The sequence below is a fragment of the Somniosus microcephalus genome, chromosome 17 (genome assembly GCF_052327205.1).
Source record: "Somniosus microcephalus isolate GS21.2 chromosome 17, FLI_Smic_1.0, whole genome shotgun sequence".
Classification (NCBI taxonomy): domain Eukaryota; kingdom Metazoa; phylum Chordata; class Chondrichthyes; order Squaliformes; family Somniosidae; genus Somniosus; species Somniosus microcephalus.
Genome location: NC_141003.1, coordinates 57,841,224 through 57,859,414, shown reverse-complemented (window position 1 = coordinate 57,859,414; position 18,191 = coordinate 57,841,224). Strand labels below are relative to the sequence as shown.

Sequence of the window (18,191 nt, the reverse complement as noted above, 5' to 3'; positions counted from 1 at the left end):
AATGAAAGGGTATTGTCCCTTGATGGCAAAGAAGCTACTGTAGTTGCATAGCTCATCCTCATTAGTGGTGTGATCTATGCCAAGCAGTCCAGTAAATAAAACACTGGAGTGAATCCTAGTATCTATTTTCATATAAATTTTGTTGGCCAGGAATGGATTGTTTATCTTACATTTCAAGCCTGACTCCAGTGCATTGTGAAACCTGCTGCTTAATAAAAAAGGATTAATTTAACTTACACCTTTATTAGAGGTCTGTATATCTACATTTCCATAGATTGTTCCCAGGCAGATCACTTTCCCACCTCTGCTATGCACTTGGACTTTATGGGCCTGGATAGCATAATGGACAAAAGGAGAAAATTATACATTCACCCAGGAACAAAGACTTCAAATATACATCAATATTCCCAATGCAATGCAGCAAGCTAATATTTATTATAATCCCAAATTTTCCTATCAGATTTTCTTCAATTTTAATGTTTATAACCCGATATCCTTAAGATTCAACAGTTTAAAAAAAAGTAATTGAGCATTACTGAAAATTAACCAGATGCAGCCATGGCCACAATATATGATGTCCAATGTCTTCCCAACACAGAGCAGCAGATCGGTCTGATCTGCTGTACTGTAATCCTAACATTTAATTTAATATGGAGCATGGCATTGTTAAAATGTCAGTGCCTCCACATTACAACTCCAGCTTCCCATGGGGTACAAGGAGTTTAGGTGCTGCTACTCCATGCAATTTTGATTTGTTTTCTGTGAGATCAGTGTATTGGGGGTCTGGGAGGATATTGACAGGCCAAAAAAAAGTGTTCAAATCAGAGAAACAAACTAAAACAAGGAAAAGAAAAACACAAACGGTTAAGAATTAAATATGAGTCTCAGAACCAGAAACCTGAGAACATGAAATGTTAAGATCAGTAAATCAACATCCTGCTAGTCAGGAGCATAAGGAAGATTGATTGTGACAGAGCGTGAAAACAGCTGAAAAATAAAACAGCACACTCAAGTTTCAGTCAGCAGGCACTAGGGTTGATGCGGGTAGGAAGAAAACGTGGATTAAGTAAAGCACGGGTACAGATAATTTGGCAAAATATTTTTTTAAATATAAAAATTGTGAGGGGGAGGGGAGAGAGTGCATGAGGTGGAGAGAGAGGAGAATATAGGAGAGGAAAAAGGGCAACGAGCCAGAATTAGTTAACAATCTTATGGTAAGGGAAACTCTTGCAAATAGTGACAAAAATATGATTACATTTATTATTACAGGTAGACTATCCTTTATCCGCACTTCTGAAAACCGAAAACCACTGAAAACCGAAAGCTTTTTTTGTGGAGCGTAAGTTGTGCGCACGACATAACCCGAGTGGCGCCAAACATGACCCGACGCAGCCGATGCTTTTCTGACCTGATTTGCGGGCCAGCTTAGCGTAGGAGTCAGCCGATATCCGGCTTTCCCACAACTGGCGGCGGCAGTCGAGCCCCAGACCCCCGCTAAGGCAAGGAATTCAGATATGGAACAGGGGAAGCTGTAAACAGACTGGGAGCGGAAGCACAGAGAAGCAGGAAGGGGAATGAGACATGGAGCAGGGGGAGCTGTAAACATAAGAACATAAGAAATAGGAGCAGGAGTAGGCCAATCGGCCCCTCGAGCCTGCTCCGCCATTCAATAAGATCATGGCTGATCTGATCCTAACCGCCAATCCACTATCACAGAACCATCTCCTGAATCTAACAGAATTAGACACACGAAATAGGAGCAGGATCAGGCTACACGGCCCCTGGGCCCGCTCCGCTACCTACAGGGCCATGACCGATCCGAACCTAGACTCATGTCCAAATTCCTGCCCGCTCCCCGTAACCCTTAATTCCCTTTACTTCTAGGAAACTGTCTATTTCTGTTTTAAATTTATGTAATGATGTAGCTTCTACAGCTTTTTGGGGCAGCATATTCCATGGACCTACCACCCTCTGAGTGAAGTAGTTCCTCCTCATCTCAGTTTTGAAAGAGCAGCCCCTTATTCTAAGACTATGCCCCCTAGTTCTAGTTTCACCCATCATCGGGAACATCTTCCCTGCATCCACCCGATCGAACCCCTTCACAATCTTATATGTTTCAATAAGATCGCCTCTCATTCTTCTGAACTCCAATGAGTAGAGTCCCAATCTACTCAACCTCTCCTCATATGTCCATCCCCTCATCCCCGGGATTAACCGAGTGAACCTTCTTTGTACTGACTCGAGAGCAAGTATGTCCTTTCTTAAGTATGGACACCAAAACTGTACGCAGTATTCCAGGTGCGGTCTCACCAATACCTTGTACAACTGAAGCAATACCTCCCTATTTTTATATTCTATCCCCCTAGCAATGAAAGCCAACATTCCATTGGCCTTCTTAATCACTTGCTGCACCTGCATACTAACCTTTTGAGTTTCGTGCACCAGGACCCCCAGATCCCTTTGTACTTCAGTACTTTCCAGTTTCTTGCCATTAAGATAATAACTTGCTCTACGATTTTTCCTGCCAAAGTGCATAACCTCACACTTTCCAGTATTGTATTCCATCTGCCAAATCTCTGCCCACTTACTTAGCCTGTCGATGTCCCCTTGCAGGTTTTTTATGTCCTCCTCACTCACTACTTTCCCTCCCATCTTAGTATCATCTGCAAACTTTGATACGTTACACTCGGTCCCCTCCTCCAAATCGTTAATATAGATTGTAAAGAGTTGGGGACCCAGCACTGACCCCTGCGGAACACCACTAGTTACTGATTGCCAGTCTGAGAATGAACCATTTATCCCAACTCTCTGCCTTCTGTTAGATAGCCAATCCTCTATCCATGTCAGAATATTACCCCCAATCCCGTGATTTTTTATCTTAAGCAATAATCTTTTGTGTGGCACCTTGTCAAATGCCTTTTGGAAGTCTAAATACACTACGTCCACTGGTTCCCCTTTATCCACCGTATACGTTACTTCCTCAAAGAACTCCAGCAAATTTGTCAAACATGACTTCCCCTTCATAAAACCATGCTGACTTTGTCCTATTAAATTATGATTATCCAAATGTCCTGTTACTGTCTCCTTAATAATGGACTCCAAAATTTTACCTACCACAGATGTTAGGCTAACCGGTCTATAGTTTCCAGCCTTCTGTCTACTGCCCTTTTTAAATAAGGGTGTTACATTAGCAGTTTTCCAGTCTGCCGGGACCTTTGCCGAGTCCAGGGAGTTTTGGAAAATTACCAATGCATCCACAATCCCTACCGCCACTTCCCTCAAGACCCTAGGATGTAAGCCATCAGGTCCAGGTGATTTATCCGCCTTGAGTCCCATTATTTTACCGAGTACCACTTCCTTAGTGATTTTGATCGTGTTTAGCTCCTCCCCCCCCCTTTAGCCCCCTGTTTGTCCAGTGGGAGTGGCAGCACAGAGAAGCAGGAAGGGGAATGAGACACGGAGCAGTCGCAAGAGGTAGCCTGAACTTTTAAAATTTATATTAAATACAAATACTAATTACCAAATTAATTTAATGTTCAGAGTTTCCCAGTCTGAAATAATACCTTCTGAAATCTGAAAATTTCCGAAAACCGAAACACAGCTGGTCCCAAGGTTTTCGGATAAGGGATAGTCAACCTGTATTTATGAGAGGGAGAGTAAGGCAAACTTTGAAGGGATAACAAATGAATTGACCACAGTAAACTGGGCCGAGCTGTTAATGGCTAGACCGGCAGACAAACAGTGGAAGATAGTCAAAGAAGTATTTGATACGATACAAAACCAGTACATACCCCTAAAAGGCAAAGGCTTCAATTATGTAGTTCAGCAACCATGATCAACAAATCTGGCAAGAGGCAGCATCAAGTTAAAAGAAAGTGCTTAAACAAATGAAAGGAAAAGTGGAATTCCAGCAGACTGGGGGGAGCTATAAAAAGCAACAAAGGGATACAAAGAAAGTAATAACAAGTGCAAAAAGGAAGCAGGAAAAAAAACTTATAAAGGACATAAAAGCTAACAGCAATTTTTTTATAAATTTATTAAGAGAAAGAGTGGTAATGGGGAATGTGGACCTATTTAAAGACAGATGTAAGCGTGACTATAATGGGCAATAAGGAAATGGCAGACTTGTTAAAGGAGCATTTTGCATCCATTTTCAAAGTTGAAGAGGACAAAATACTAGCATTACAAAATGAACCTAAAAATAAGTTAAGGAGTGGAATTTGGTGAATTTAATATAAGTAACAAATGGTATTTTAGAAAATAATGGGAATTAAGATAGACAAATCTTCAGTATCAGATGGCTTCCACCCCAGAATAGGTGAGGAAATTGCAGATGCTTTAATCATTAATTTTCCAAAGCTCTCTAGATTTACCTTTGGATTAAAAAACTCTCCATTATTTAAGATGGGAGGGAGGGAGAAACTAGGTAACTACAGTCCCAGCAGTTATGGGGAAGTTATTGGAAGCAGAGACAGAGTGACTGAGCACTTGGACAAGTACAAGCTGATCAAAGAAAGTCAGCATGGATTTGTGAAAGGTAGGTCATGTCTGACTAATCTAGTTGGATTTTTTGAAGCGGTCACTAGCATGGTGGATAGGGGAGTGTCTATGGATGCTGTCCATACAGACTTACAGAAGGCATTTGATATATTTCTGCACAAGATATTGTTAGCCAAAAATAAAAGTGCACGGAATTAGAGGGAACTTTGTGACATGGGTTGATAAGTGGTTTTGAGGTAGAACAGAGACAGCAGGGATAAAGGGCACATTCTTTGATTGGTGGGATGTGAGAAATGGTATTCCCCAGGGATCTGTACTGGTATCTCAACTTTTTAAGCATATATATTAATGACTTTGATGAAGGAATATATCCAAGTTTGCAGAAGTCGCGAAGTTAGGAGACACAGTAAGTTGTGCAGATGGGAGCAGCAAGTTACAAAGGGTCATAGGCAGTCTAAGTGAGTGGGCAAACCTATGACAAAGATGAGAGAAGCAAGAGATAGATCATATTTGCCAACTTACCATAAGTAATGCTGTAGGTTATTCACTCATAGCACACACATGCACATTTATAAAATCAGTAATCAGTGCCTTTTGTCCCTGTGTGGGGGGTGGCTCTGGCATCTTGAGGCTTGGTTGTGGTTGTCTGATTGCAGTGAGTGGGCAGCAACAACAACGTTAAAAGACAATAAGGGGTCGGATAACACGTGCTGGATGTTAGGAGCTCCAAAGTGGGGAAGGAGCACTATTGATAAAACTATCACATATCTTGGAAGCAACAGCGGAACCTACCTTGGAGATCAAACTTGAAAGATTCAATCAGAGGCAAGTAATATTAATAGGTAGATTTAATTATGGTACAAAAACATGATGGCAATAGTGTTACAGGAGGAAGTAATTGTTACTTGACAGGAATTGCACACAAGGAACCAAGACCAAGTGTAGTCTTTTGGTGAAGAGGAGTTAGAGGTTGGGAATATTTGGACTAGGACATACAGATGTAACCCATTCCCAATTCTAAGGTCATACGTTCTGTCCTTATGTTCATATTTCCATTGTAACTTCCTATGTTCACAATAAAACTTATCACATTGTAATCACACCATCCCAGCAGTGGTAGCACTGCAGCCCCACTGCTGAGGAGCAGGGTGTACTTACATTGTAACAAGTTTACATAGACAGTTTCCATTATAAATCTGGACGTAAGAATATATAAATGGAAAAAAGTTGACAGGAAAGACATGCACACAAGAGCCTGGAATGTGCGATCAGCGGCGAAGCGAAGGCGGTCAGTTTCAAAGGCGGAATGACAGCGAACACTGCCAGTCCGCCAGCATCCTGACTACAAATTCTGGGCCAAGATTTTTAATAGTTTATAGACAGATTGGTAGAACAGGTATATATAGCCACAATTCTATGTTGCTAATCATGCACTTCGCCACCAAGAGTTTAAGTTTTGCCTTCCACTACTTTTTCCCATTAAAAACAAACCCCTAAAAGCGTCCTGTAATCGGTCCATCTATATTTGAGTAATTAGCTCATGAGCAACACAGTTGAGAGTTGTGCATGTGAGCTTTATTAGTGAAATAGAAATGGATTTTATTTTAATAAACATCCAATTAAATGCATGATCCATGGAGTTTCAGTTCTGAAACAGAAGCCTGCTAGTAGTGTTATATTTTATTGACCTGCTGTTTCCTTTTTTTGTAATTACACTCAAAATCTAAATACAGAAGTTTCATGCATTGTCCAGACAGGTTAAAATTATACCTTATTTAAATAATTACATAAATTAAATGCTTTGTGAGCTCACAAGGATGGCGGTGATATCAGTACAGGTATTATGACATTGTGAAGACAGAATGGAGAGTTTATGTTTCATTGACGAACAGCATCACTAGTGGTCTATAAAAGGTTATTCTTCTGCCCTCATCTGTACAATAAAGGACTTGGAAAAAGTAAGTTAAAACACTGAATGAATTTTTGAAAAAGTTGTCACTGACTCTCAGGACATTTTCTGCTAAAAACAAAATATTTCAAACTAGAACCAAATATCTTCAATTGGTATGGCTTAATTTTCTAAAATGATTATATTAAAACCAGCATCAAATTCATTTTCATGATGGCAGTCTAGGTTTTTCAAAACTATTTTTAAAAATGGCAGCAAGGGCCTAAAAAAAAATACACTGACTGAGTTACAGCACTGGACCCCTTTGCTGGGACCCAGGTTGGAATCCCAACCTAAACCAATGTCTGATCTCAATAGCTAAAAAAATTAAGTTTTGCCTGCTCTTCGTGGCACCGGCAGTTGGAGCATCTTGGCGCAGAGGAGCACTCCACCTCACAAGCAGAAAAAAGAAAAAACTATTAATCATCAGTCAGACCCCTCATACTACAGGAAACTTTTTTTTATCCGGCACCGACGGGACCGACGTGGTGCCGGTTCATCAACAATTCCGGATAACTGAAAGCTATAGTAAAAGATATGGAGCCGAGAGCTCCGTATAAAGCAACAAACCCCGTTGCTTAGCAACAGGTTCAGAACAATGGCCACAAGTTCCAAGCGTCTCTGTAGCTTAGCAACAGCTGCAGCCACACCCTTGCACAGCAACAGATGGAGGAAGGCAAGTAATAAAACTTACCTGAACCTACTCCTGAATTTTGCCAGTTAACCGAGATTTCCGGTTATTTAGGTGCCGGTAAATCGAAAGTTTCCTGTAATCCACCAGACTAGATGAGTTTAGTTAAGGTTACATCAGAAAAGGATGTGTTTTCACTCCTGATCCCCATTATGGAGTCAAGGATTCTGTTGAGAGATACTGGGCTTCCTTCTGTTTCATTTTTCAATGTTACAACTAGGATCGCAGTGAAGCATAATGGTGTACGTGTGCTCAGTGAAGTATAATGGTGTACGTGTGCTCAGTGAAGTATAATGGTGTACGTGTGCTCAGTGAAGTATAATGGTGTACGTGTGAACTTTTTGGATTGATTTCACTACAATTGTGAAAAACATCAAACAATACAACTATACATTGTGTCCTTCCTAACTTTGGCTATATCTAAAGAGATCATTTTGAACTATATAACATTAAGCTGTAATATTTGTGGTTACTGAGGGTGGTGTTAGTGGGAGCAATTTAAGAGAACCATGTCAGAACTTGAAAACTTGTTTGATTTTTCCTATTGTGTACTGGTAACAACACATTAAATAAGTCTAGTGACAACACTGTTTAATGATAAATGAACCTACAACTCTCTCACCAGAATAAATATTGATGTAGTTGAAAAATATTAGAACAATAAATTCTTGTAGAAGATATTGGATTGAAAGCCCTGCCTCCCATCAGCAAACATAAAGCGGCACTGATGCTGAAGAATTCCATGGCCCAGATTGGCTTCCCTCCCAGCTGAACAGCAGAGTTGTGGAAAACTAGCAGAGGACAGGACAAACAGCAATGGTATTAGTATTTTAACTTGCAGTTAAAACATAAACAAAAATCATGACTCTAGTCCCTGGGTACTGCATGCTATAAGTCACAAGTTTATTGCAAAAATCCTAAAACTAAGTGGAGCAAACACCCTTTTTTTTGGTTATCCCACATAATTATCAGCCAAAAATATGATTTTCAAACACAGTTTCTGATGCAAATTTTGTATCTATTCTCATTTGTATGTAAACCATGCCCCCTCGTGGTAAATTCCTGTAATTTAGGTTTAACTCAACAAGTCAGTCCTGTATGAATGTACTGTGGTACGTTGTTTAATCAACAGGTGACTTAATTCAGCTCACATTTGAAGTATTCCTGACAAATTGGAACATCATTTCAAGATTTACAAAGGGGTGCTTTCAGTATCAAATACATCCCCATAATAGTTTATATATATATATATTTATTTATTTATTTTTAATTGTCCGCCATTCTCCTATGAGGAGAAATTCTTGGGGTAGAATTTTCTGCAGCGGCAACATCGGCAATGTACGCTGTACATTTTGCCGTTTTGTGCACCAATCTCACCGTTGCTAACTTATTCCAAAATTTTCTGGTTTTCTAATTAGAATAAATGAGCTTAAGGACAAATCAGCAGTGGCTCAGCCAATGGCCAATTCTCTAACATGTCTCCTTCACATCTGCACATCCAGCACAAACTTCAGGCAATTTCAGACAGTGCATAACTGACCTGTTTGGTTATTATTTAAATACAAAAGGATTTGATTTCCAAAATCAATTTGTTTTGTGAACATTGTGTATTGCTTAGGTAATGACGCAAGTCACTTTTGTCACTTCATAAATTTTCCTGGGACTTTTGTGCCCTAAACCAGGCCCTATGACCATTACAATGAGACATCTTCAGGCAATTCCCCCACCCCCCGCCACTAATTTCCTTTACCCACTAGCAGCCTGCTGGAGACCTGCCATGTGAATTCTAAAAACCATTCAGCTGGAGTATGCAGTAGGTCCGTTAGCAAACAGCTCTCATTGTGGTAAGAGGCATCAGCATCTTGTTCAGTTCTCAATAGCAACCCAGCTTTAGTAATACAATATCAGCCAAGGATTGTTCTGCACACAGACAGGTACTGAATTTTTATATTACGAATATCTCCAGTTCAGCAAGTGGGATGTCCTGTTATACTATCACAACAATTTGCTGCTCCAACACAAGTCAGTTAAGCATCTCTTTTCAGCCTTACAACCCAACAATTTAAATTGCTCTACCATTGGCAGCCGTGCCTTCAGCTGCCGAGGCCCCAAGCTCCGGAATTCCCTCCTTAAACCTCTCTGCCTCTCTCCTCCTTTAAGACGCTCCTTAAAATCTACCTCTTTGACTATCACCTGTCCTAATATCACCTTCTGTGGCTAGGTGTCAAATTTTGTTTGGTAACGTTCCTGTGAAGCGCCTTGGGACTTTTACTACATTAAAGGCGCTATATAAATGCAAGTTGTTGCTGTTTTTGGTGGGTGAGGAGAGAAAGACAGACTTCTCCTAACTAATAAAAGATCTTTAGTAACTTTTCCTTCAAATTTTGGAGGTCCTTTACATTGAAAGTACACTCTCCCTTTTAAAAGGAATATTCTACATTAGCCCAAGGTATTTTGGCAACCTTGTCAATTAAACTCTAAGCTAATTCAGCTCCTTGAAGTTGAAAAGCTCAGTAACCTTGAGCCCTTCGTTGCCAGAGAATCACCTGCAACAAGGCTTCTCTTCCCGCTCCCACACATTACCTCTGGTGTCCCCCAAAGATCTATCCTTGGCCCCCTCCTATTTCTCATCTACATGCTGCCCCTTGACGACATCATCCGAAAACACAGCGTCGGTTTCCATATGTACGACACCCAGCTCTACCTCGCCGCCACCTCTCTTGACCCCTCCACCATTTCTAAATTGTCACACTGCTTGTCCAACATCCAGTACCGGATGAGTAGAAACTTCCTCCAACTAAACATTGGGAAGACCGAAGCCATTGTCTTCAGTCCACACCATGAACTCCGTTCCCTAGCCACCGACTCCATCCCTCTCCCTGGCAACTGTCTGAGGCTAAACCAGACTGTTCACAACCTTGGTGTCATATCTGACCCCGAGAGGAGCTAGATCAGCTCCCAACCACATATCCACGCAATCACCAAGACCGCCTATTTCTATCACCATAACATCACCTAACTCCGCCCCTGCTTCAGCTCATCTGCTGCTGAAACACTCATCAATGCCTTTGTTACCTCTAGACTTGACTATTCCAATGCACTCCTGGCCGGCCTCCCATTTTCTACCCTCCGTAAACTTGAGGTCATCTAAAACTCTGCTGCCTGTGTCCTAACTCGCCCCAAGTCCCGCTCACCCATCACCCCTGTGCTGGCTGACCTACAATGGCTCCCGGTTAAGCAGCACGTTGTTTTTAAAATTCTCATCCTGGTTTTCAAATCCCTCCATGGCCTTGCCCCTCCCTATCTCTATAATCTCCTCCAGCCCCACAACCCTCCGAGATCTCTGCGCTCCTCCAATTCTGGCCTCTTGCGCATCCCTGATTATAATCGCTCAACCATTGGTGGCCGTACCTTCAGCTGCGAAGGCCCCAAGCTCTGGAATTCCCTCCCTAAACCTCTTTGCCTCTCTATCCTCCTTTAAGACGCTCCTTAAAAGCGATCGCCCATCTGCCCAATATCTCCTTAGGTGGCTCGGTGTCAAATTTTGTTTGATAACACTCCTGTGAAGCACCTTGGGACGTTTTACTACATTAAAAGGTGCTATATAAATGCAAGTTGTTGTTGTTGACGATGTCATCATTACTTGCCTTCTAAATTAAAATGCTCGACAAATGAAAAAAACTCTCAAATAAACAGTTCTTTGAGAAAAATTGTTTGTACCTTTAATGAATTCAGGATACTGTGCCCCTTCTCAGTTTCCACATAGCAGTTATCACACTCCATTTTTTTAATTTTAACACATCCTTGATGAAAGGTGCTAATGTCCAGGTCTGAAAACAGAAACATAAAAGTTTCATTGAATATTTTTTGTCAACCAAGTCACAACATACTAAACCAGATATTTACTTATCCTAAATGGATGGCACATTATGTAATTATAGTGCATTTTATAAAAAAGATCAAATATTTTCCATAGTGCAGGACTAGTAATATCTACTTGAATAAGGATCCCTACAGTGTTAATAGAAATATTCTCTGTCAGAGACCCAGAATGGCTTAAAAAGGAAAGGGTACAGATAATTTGGTCCATCCCTTTTAAAGGCAATGTACTGCTTATCGTATCATCTACTCTAAGCTACCCATTTAAATTTGAGGGAACGTTCTGCCTAAATACACTATGATTGACAAATTTAATCAACCAAAGCTCAAATTCCACAATCAACATTAAAAGCTGCATGAGAACCATGGTGTACTTTTTAACTATCCCTAAACATCATGCATGTAAGCATACTATTTAACTTGAACCATGAATCCCTAACTAGAGGACACAAATACAAATTAACAAGCAACAAACAAAATTGAGCCAAAATGTTCCGTCCTCCTCATAAAAATGTAATGGACCTGGGTCAGCTTGGCCCTATAGTAGAACCTTCATCCGAGTCAGGTCATGGGTTCAAGCCCCACCCCAGCGACTTGAGCATATAAACAAAAAGCACTAGATGCTGAAAATCTGAAACAAAAACAGAAAATGCTGGAAACACTCAGCAAGTCAGTCAGCAGCAGCGAAGCGGTTCTGACAAAGGGTCTACAATAAAATGTTAATTTATCTGTCCTCTCCACAGATACTGAATGACTTACTTGATCACATAATCTAGGCTCACAATTCAGTGCATTATTGAGGGAGTAGTGAATTGTCAGAGGTACTTTCTTTCAGATGAGACTTTAAACTGAGGCCCCAGCCGCCTGTTCAGGTAGACATAAAAGATCCCATGGCACAATTTGAAGGAGAGCAGGGGATTTCTCCAGGTGTCCTGGCCAATATTTATCCTGCAGCTAAAACAGATTATCTGGTCATTTATCTCTGCTGTTTTTAGAACCTTGCTGTGTGCAAATTGGCTGCCATATTTCCTGCATAACAACAGTGACTACACTTCAAAACTACTTAAATAAAAACAGAAAACGCTGGAAACGCTCAGCAGGTCAGGCAGCATCTGTGGAAAGAGAAATAGAGATAACGGCCACGATTTTCCCTACCTTGGCGGGTCGGTGGCAGGTCTCAGACCCGCTGTTAGCTCCATCCCAGTCTCCAACATGACTTTCCCCTAATTGGTCTTGTTAAGCCCACCCAGCAGGTTTCCCGGCCAATTGAAGGAAGTGGGTCTGATGACATCATTTATGACGCCTCATCAGCCGGTTTCCTTAAAGGGACCATGCGCAAATTTACTTTGACATTTGTGCTGTCAGTGTTATACAGCATTGAGGTACTGCAAGCACAACGAGCATGGCTACACCCAGGCTCTCCCATGACTCCCTCCATATGCTTATGGAGGGAGTCACAGCATGCAGGGAGGTCCTCTTCCCTTCCCATGGGCGGAGGAGACCTCCCCAGGAGACCAATGCAGCCTGGTCGCACATTGCACAGGAGGGCACCAGCAGGGATGTCGTCAGGAGGACCTGGCTGCAGTGGCGCAAACCTTTCAATGACCTCAGTAGATCACAAAACGTTACTGCATAGCCATACTCAACCTCATCCTGCTGTGCCACTCATCACATCCCCATCACTCTGTCTTCCCTACCCCTACACATCCTTACTTACACCAACTTACCTTGCACCTCCACCCCCTCTCTATTTACATTATCGCTTCCCCATCTCACTAGCCACCCCTCACCCTCACCCTCATCCTAGTCCAATCATACCAACTAACAACACACAAGGGTAGCCACTTGTGTGTTTTATGCAATGTTCATGTGAAGTTTCTGTTAATGTGCTGTCAAACATTGAAACCTTTATTTTCAACACTTTGCCTTCTTGGACAGATTTGTGTGCACCTTTGGAAGTGGCTTAGTGAGTTGCATTGAATGGTGAGACATAACGGTATCCCTGCAATGCTGATGAGTGTGAAAGGAATAGCTTGAGCATTGCAGGGATGTTGTTGTTGGTGTGGGGTGGTGCCAACCTGCCGCATCATGTGGCAGCCAGGGTGTGCAGCGTCAAGTGGCAGCCAGGGTGTGCAGCGTCAAGTGAAGTAATGGTGAGGCCATCCCTGGAGTCCCGGGCAGCAATGGGGTCGGGTGCTAATGCCCTCTGTCCTGTGCAGCATCAGGTGATTGCGGAGAAGGTTGGTGTGGTTGTTGGTGCTGATGTGCCTGGTGATGCTGGTGTTGGGGCTGATCGTGGTCAGATTCTGAGGACCAAGGTGAGAGAGTATGAAGTGCACCCATGCTGATGGAATAGATGGCAGGTGCAGTAGAGATGACAGAAGCGCTCTGTCAATGGTGGGAAAGGTAACGAGTTCGGACTGCATGGAGACTTGTGTAAGGACTTGCAGCATCCTGAATCTGTAGTGGAAATGTAGTTTAGAGATGCAAGTGCTTAAGGGAAGATATCTGAATCAGCTGGGCGCTTTGAGTTGATATTTGAAGCTGTCAACTCATCAGCTGATTCAATGGCATTGACCTCCTGCCTCAGCTTCATTGACAAGGTCTAGGCACAGCGGGAAAACCGTAGGAGACCTGTGAAAGTTAAAAAGCTGAGGGAAAAAGCATTGTTCAGTGGCTGTAAACAAGCCACTAATGATTTGAATCGGGTCCCCCGCTGCTGCCTGTTGGGTCTGCTCAGTGCAGGCAGACCCGACATCGGGAAATACAGGTGTGCGCATTTTGACAGTGGGTGCCTGACCCGCTGTCAATCATTTTATATTTCACAGCTGACCCGCCACCAATCGGGTCCGCTGAGCTCCGGCAATATCGCAGCCAACATTTCAGTTCGATGACCTTTCATCAGAACTACTTCAGCTACTTCAAAACTACTTCACTGATTGAGCATCATTGAGGATGTGAAAGGCGTTATATAAATACAAGTAGTTTCATTTATTTCCACTGGTGTTTTTTATTAGCTCTTAAAATTTCTCTGTGGTACCGTTCCAAAAAAATCATAAACAACTAACACACTTTTTTTATATACACATGGAAATAATTAAAAGATCTATGAAAGAAAACAAGAGAGGCAACACAAACAGCAATAATCTGAGAGTAGTGCACTTTTTCCTGTATTGTGTGCAGTTTTGGTTGCCTTATCTGAGGAAGGATATTCTTGCCATGGAGGGAGTGCAGTGAAGATTCACCAGACTGATACCTGGGATGGCAGGAATGACGTATGAAGAGAGATTGGGTCAATTAGGCTTATATTCGCTAGAGTTTAGAAGAATGAGAGGGGATCTCATTGAAACTTATAAAATTCTAACAGTACTAGACAGACTAGATGCAGGAAGGATGTTCCCGATGGCGGGGGGAGTCCAGAACCAGGGGTCACAGTCTAAGGATAAGGGGTAAGCCATTTAAGACAGAGATGAGGAGGAATTTCTTCACCCAGAGAGTGGTGAACCTGTGGAAGTCTCTACCACAGAAGGCAGTTGAGGCCAATTCATTAAATATATTCAAGAAGGAGTTAGATATATTTCTTAAGGCTAAGGGGATCAAGGGATATGGGGAGAAAGCAGGGACAGGGTACTGAATTTGGATGATCAGCCATGATCTCATTGAATGGCGGAACAGGCTCGAGGGGCCGAATGGCCTACTCCTGCTCCTATCTTCTATGTTTCTATGTTTGCAGTAATCGCTTTTGGATTACAAAACAGAAAACAAAACAGAATTTTACTGAAAAGATTCGACTCCCCCCTTCAAAAAAAAATCAGTGCAGTTCAGATAGTTTCACAAAATGCAGATAATTACTCACCAAACTTCAGTGGAGTTACCAGATCAATGCGAGTATCGCTGCTAACGTTCTCTGAACTCACTACCATCTGTTTGAGAGCCTTGTCATATTTGACCAGAACATCGTCCAAGTTCTCCCCTCGGTTGGGGGAACTGACCTCCACGAAAGCGCGGTCAGCCGCAGGATAGCCGTGCGGGTCGAGCGGTTTCACCGTCACGTCGCAGGGCAGGCGAACCTTTAAAGAGCCGAAAGGATCGACCAGCAGGGTCCAGCGTCTCAGCGTGCTGCCCTTCGGCTTGGAGCCCAGGCGTCGAGTGGCGGACACCGACCTCCTGGGCGTCAAATGCAGAAAACACCGGCTGCTCGTCCCGCCGCTCTCCGGCAGTAAAACCACTCGACAGGCCCTGCTGCAAAACACAACCAAGGAAGTCATGCTGCAGCCCGAGGAAAAGAGGAATAATCTACGGCCCAAATCATCCGCCTTCCCTCGTCCTCGCTCTCCCCTGTCGTCTGTCAAACTGCTGTTGTTGTTGTTGTTGTCGTCGTCGAGGACAGGGAGAGAGGGGGCTGCTGGGAGTTGGAGTCTGCGCACTGGCGCTCTCACCGCGTTCCGCGGGTTAGTGACCCGACTGCAGACGACAAATCCCACAATGCAGTGCACGCCCTCGCAGCTGGCCAACCATGACACTGAGCAGTGAAGGCGCTGATAGACGACTAAACCCCCACATAATTCAAGCCAATCTATGGAAAATAAACTTGATTTTTTTTTTAATCAACTTTTTAGCAGTGTAAAATTCTGTGGAAGGGTCTACACCGAAATGTTTTATTTTTCAAAATACTGACCCACCTCAGAATGTTCTGTTTTAATAGTATAAGGGATAGTTGGAGAGAGGTTAATGCTTACATATATATATGTAAAATATGTATTCATGTAAAATTAATTCGTCTTTAAAAGTGCACATGAGGGGCGGTTTTATACTCGATGGAATCGTTATTGTTGGCCATGTCTCCAGGAGGGGTTGTTTATTCTAGTGGCTTGCTATTGGTCCAAAGTCACCTCTTATTAACCAATGGATGGGCAGGGATAAAGAGAGGTGTTGCCATGGTAATGGCGATTGCTGGATGCAAACTGGGAGAGATTGTGGATCGAGACACCGACCGCCCTCGCCTGAGGCAACGCGGCTCCTGAGGTACACCTGAAGGGCCAGGGCTGGAAATGTCGAAGGCGAATAACAAGCGACAGTAGGCCCTCATTACATGTTTACAGTGCCAGCAAATCTCTGCTGCTGCCTCCTAACTCGCACCAAGTCCCCTTCACCCGTCACCTACATTGGCTCCCCTGCCGGCGACGCCTGGATTTTAAAATACTCATCCTTGCTTTGAAAACCCACCATCGCATCGCCCCATCCTATCTCTGTAACCTCCTCCAGCCCTACAACCGATGTTCCCTCTTAATTTATTTTTGGGTGCTCGGCCCATTCAAATTTCCGCACATGCGTGGTTTTTCCATTTAAAAGCCGGTGTGCGGCCTGCGCGGGACTGCGGCCGTGCAGCTTAACGGGATCAGGAGGCCCATCGTGTCTGTGCCTACAAACCCTCTTGGATATCTGCGTTCCTCCAATTCTGGCCTCTTGTGCTTCCCCCACTCCCTTCACCCCACCATTGGCGGCCGTGCCTTCAGCCCTCTATGCCCTAAACTCTGGAATTCCTTCCGCCGCTCCACCTCCTCCTTTAAGGCTGCGCTTAAAACCTACTTGCTTGACCAAGCATCTGGTCACCTGCCCTAATGTCTCCTTCTTTGGCTCAGTGGCAATTTTTTTGTCTGATTGTCTGTGAAGCACCTTGGGACATTTTACCATGTGAAAGGCGCTATCTAAATGCAAGTTGTTGTCCATCCCATTCACTGCAAGTAGGATAAGTGAAAACTAGGTGGCAAAAATTCAGACTCTCCCCCTTTGGGGCGCTAACTTCACCGGGGTGCTAAACATTAGCGCACCATGCCCAAAATTCACTGGTAGCGCCCCAAGAGGGAGGAGAGGCGCTACTGTAAGCACTCCCCCATCCCTCTTGGGGCACTACCAGGGAATATCGCGGTGCAACGTGCCGTCTCGCCACGGTACTGCAGGCCTCCCTCCCCTTATTAAAGGGGAGGGGGGCCTAGTGCAGCGCGACCCGGGGCCCAGCACTCAAGAGGAGTGCGGCTGGCACCCCACAGGGGGGGGTGAAGAGGAGGCCGGGGATGGCAGAGGGGACAAGCGCTGGCAGGCGGCCAGCAACAGAAATGGCTTCCCGGCACCTCCCCTTTAATTATCGCTGTCCCTGCCGCACGTATGCCCCCCTGACCCAGTCGGACGTAGCGTCCGGTGGTAAGTCGGGGCGCTACCGAAGTTCGCAGCTGGGGTGCGAGCAGGGCACTGCGCACGGCGATGACGTCATCATCAGAGGTGCAGCACCATGGGGCGCTTACCAGTTACCGCTGCTGCTAACCTCCTGCTGAATTTTGCGGGAGCCAGCAGTGGTGCTGCGCCCGGGCGCTAGTTGCTTTGTGCCCCATTAGCGCCCTCTTAGGGCACTAACGGGAGGCGCAAAGCAACCGAATTTTGCCCCCTATATCTCTTGACTGTTGTCCGCTTTTACTCATTGTCCCTAGCTATCCTGGGGTTTGTATATTATCAAATGTCTGCACGTGTTAATTTATGTAAGAGGCTCAGGTTTACAAGATAAGAAACTAACTAGAAAATTGTGTTGAGGTTATAACCAATGCAGTTTTGAGGGATTGAGCATCTAGGATTGGGCCAGCGGATATTAGGACTAGAGTTATGGGTTACTGGTTGGCATTAGAAGTTGTGGTTAGGGTTAGTGGTTCGGGTTAGGATTAGGGCGTTCGGGTTAGTGATTGGGATTAGGGTTTGGGGTCAAGATTAGGGTGGTAGGGTTAGAAACCGCTATTAACATCGCCGTTGTTTACTAGACGTGTCATTTTTAAATTTAAGAAATAACCATGGGGGGTGGACCAGGAAATTACACTGCTGAAAACTGGTTTTCTTCCAGTTAGAGAACGGCTGACTGGTGTCATATGACAATGAGGCAGCTCGGTGTGAATTGTAACAAGAAGTGGGGGTCCATGCCTTGGATGCAAAATTGCCCAGCTCCTCCAGGCAGAGTTAAGAACATAAGAACATAAGAATTAGGAGCAGGAGTAGGTCATTTGGCTCCTCGAGCCTGCTCCACCATTCAATAAGATCATGGCTGATCTGATCTTGGCCTCAATTCCACTTCCCTGCCCGCTCCCCATAACCCTTGCCTCCCTTACCATTCAAAAATCTGTCTATCTCCAC

General features: G+C 43.8%; 2 protein-coding genes across 6 annotated transcripts in view; one reads left to right on the top strand and one right to left on the bottom strand.

Moving 5' to 3' along the window:
• fam185a (family with sequence similarity 185 member A) overlaps positions 1-15,428 on the bottom strand; it is a 59,922-nt gene extending 44,494 nt beyond the window's left edge. Inside the window, exons 1-3 of one of the 3 annotated variants that reach the window (XM_086010426.1) lie at positions 14,875-15,428; positions 10,860-10,969; positions 238-330 (exon numbers count right to left, since the gene is read on the bottom strand). In XM_086010426.1, coding sequence (XP_085866552.1) covers positions 238-330; positions 10,860-10,969; positions 14,875-15,286 — 615 coding nt within the window. In that variant the 5' untranslated portion in view covers positions 15,287-15,428. The remainder of the gene's footprint in view (positions 1-237; positions 331-10,859; positions 10,970-14,874) is intronic. The other 2 variants (XM_086010425.1, XM_086010424.1) reach the window with 2 other exon arrangements.
• A 504-nt stretch (positions 15,429-15,932) lies between these two features.
• ccdc146 (coiled-coil domain containing 146) overlaps positions 15,933-18,191 on the top strand; it is a 161,697-nt gene continuing 159,438 nt past the window's right edge. For 2 of the 3 annotated variants that reach the window (XM_086010422.1, XM_086010420.1), the window contains exon 1: positions 15,933-16,043. The gene's annotated coding sequence lies outside the window, so the exon portion shown is untranslated. Of the gene's footprint in view, positions 16,096-18,191 lie in introns of all 3 variants that reach the window. The other variant, XM_086010421.1, reaches the window with a different exon arrangement.